Here is a 1,484-nt window from a genome sequence, read left to right as displayed (position 1 = left end):
AAGTTATTTTCTGGAGCTTCTACAAATTTTAGTAACCCAATTAATTCTTGTGTATCACTTTTTGATTGTGCAGTTCCTGGAACAATGCCAGTAAAGTATAATAAATATCTTTGGGAAATAATTCAGTAATTCTTTATTGGATTGTTTTTATAGGTATTGAATAAAAAATGTGTAGAAGCTGGAGTCTTCACTGCGTTGGCACTTTCTTGTGAAGTAAATGCTGTCTCAATGTTTGAGAGAAAACATTACTTTTATTCTGATTTACCTGTAAATATATTTTTAATAATATAATATTTTTGTATTATAGTATTTCAAATATAATTATTGAAAGTGCCTAAGTTTTACATTACATATACTTTATTAAGCAACCATTGTATACAGGCAGGCTTCCAAATTACACAACAAAAAAAGCCTTTGGCTGTTAATGGAAGAATAAAATTTAATGTATTTAAACAAGGAGTTCACAAAGAACCTTATTCAAAGTCATCAAAAGTTAAACAGATACAACTTGAACAAGATAGTGGAAGAAGTATGCATAATGAAGATCTTGGAAGGTTTTAGTAATGTTTTTCTTTTTAACAATAAATAAAATTTTGAGCCTTAAGAATTAAATTATATATTATTTTGTTTTCATGTTTGATAGAAGTTTCATTGATCTCAATCGCGCTGGAATACCTTTAATGGAATTAGTTTTTGAACCAGATTTAACATCTGGAGAAGAAGCAGCAGCTCTTGTAAAGGAATTATGTTTCATTTTACAATTACTAGGCACATGCTCATGTAAAATGGAAGGTTAGTTTATTCCTAAAGTGTTTCTTTCTAAATAATTGTTAATAATGAATAAGTATTTCGTTTTCCATTTGCAGAGGGAGCTTTGCGAGTTGATGCAAATGTATCTATAAGTAAACCTGATGCACCTTTAGGCATTCGTACAGAATTGAAAAATATTGGAAGTATAGCTGCTATTAACAATGCAATTAATTATGAAATAAAAAGACAAATTTCAATTTTAGAAAGAGGGGGGCAAGTTATTAATGAGACTCGTGCGTGGAATGCACTAAGCAAGAAAACAATTATTATGCGTGAAAAGGAAGATAAACATGTAATATAATCATAAAACTAATATTTATTTAATTGTCCTAATTTTTATTTTAAAAAAATACTACGTATTTGTTATTTTCAAAAAAGATGAATAATTTTTAGGATTATCGTTTTATGCCTGAACCGAATTTACCTCCTTTGTGCTTATACGTTAACAGAAATGTGGAAAATAAATATAATTTAATCGATGTTCAATCTATTAAAAAACAATTACCGAAATTGCCAGAACAAATACGTGAAACATTACAAAATCGTGGCCTTACATCACATATGTTTTCAGCAATAAAGGTAAATTAAAAATATTTAAAGAATCTAAAATTGGTATGTAATAATAAAATTTTTTTTTAGAGTGATCTGGAATTATTTCAACTATTTTATTTTAT

At 27.4% G+C, this 1,484-nt stretch overlaps 1 protein-coding gene across 1 annotated transcript in view; it reads left to right on the top strand.

The window, feature by feature from the left end:
* Nucleotides 1–1,484, top strand: part of LOC108574028 (glutamyl-tRNA(Gln) amidotransferase subunit B, mitochondrial) — a 2,745-nt gene that overhangs the window by 692 nt on the left and 569 nt on the right. Inside the window, 6 exon segments of the mRNA XM_017936525.1 lie at nt 4–90; nt 154–267; nt 382–554; nt 644–792; nt 867–1,102; nt 1,204–1,477. Coding sequence (XP_017792014.1) covers nt 4–90; nt 154–267; nt 382–554; nt 644–792; nt 867–1,102; nt 1,204–1,477 — 1,033 coding nt within the window.

The sequence above is a fragment of the Habropoda laboriosa genome, unplaced genomic scaffold, assembly GCF_001263275.1.
Source record: "Habropoda laboriosa isolate 0110345459 unplaced genomic scaffold, ASM126327v1 scaffold145, whole genome shotgun sequence".
NCBI lineage: Eukaryota > Metazoa > Arthropoda > Insecta > Hymenoptera > Apidae > Habropoda > Habropoda laboriosa.
The sequence above is the reverse complement of the archived record's forward strand: the minus strand, read 5'-3'. Positions and strand labels throughout refer to the sequence as shown.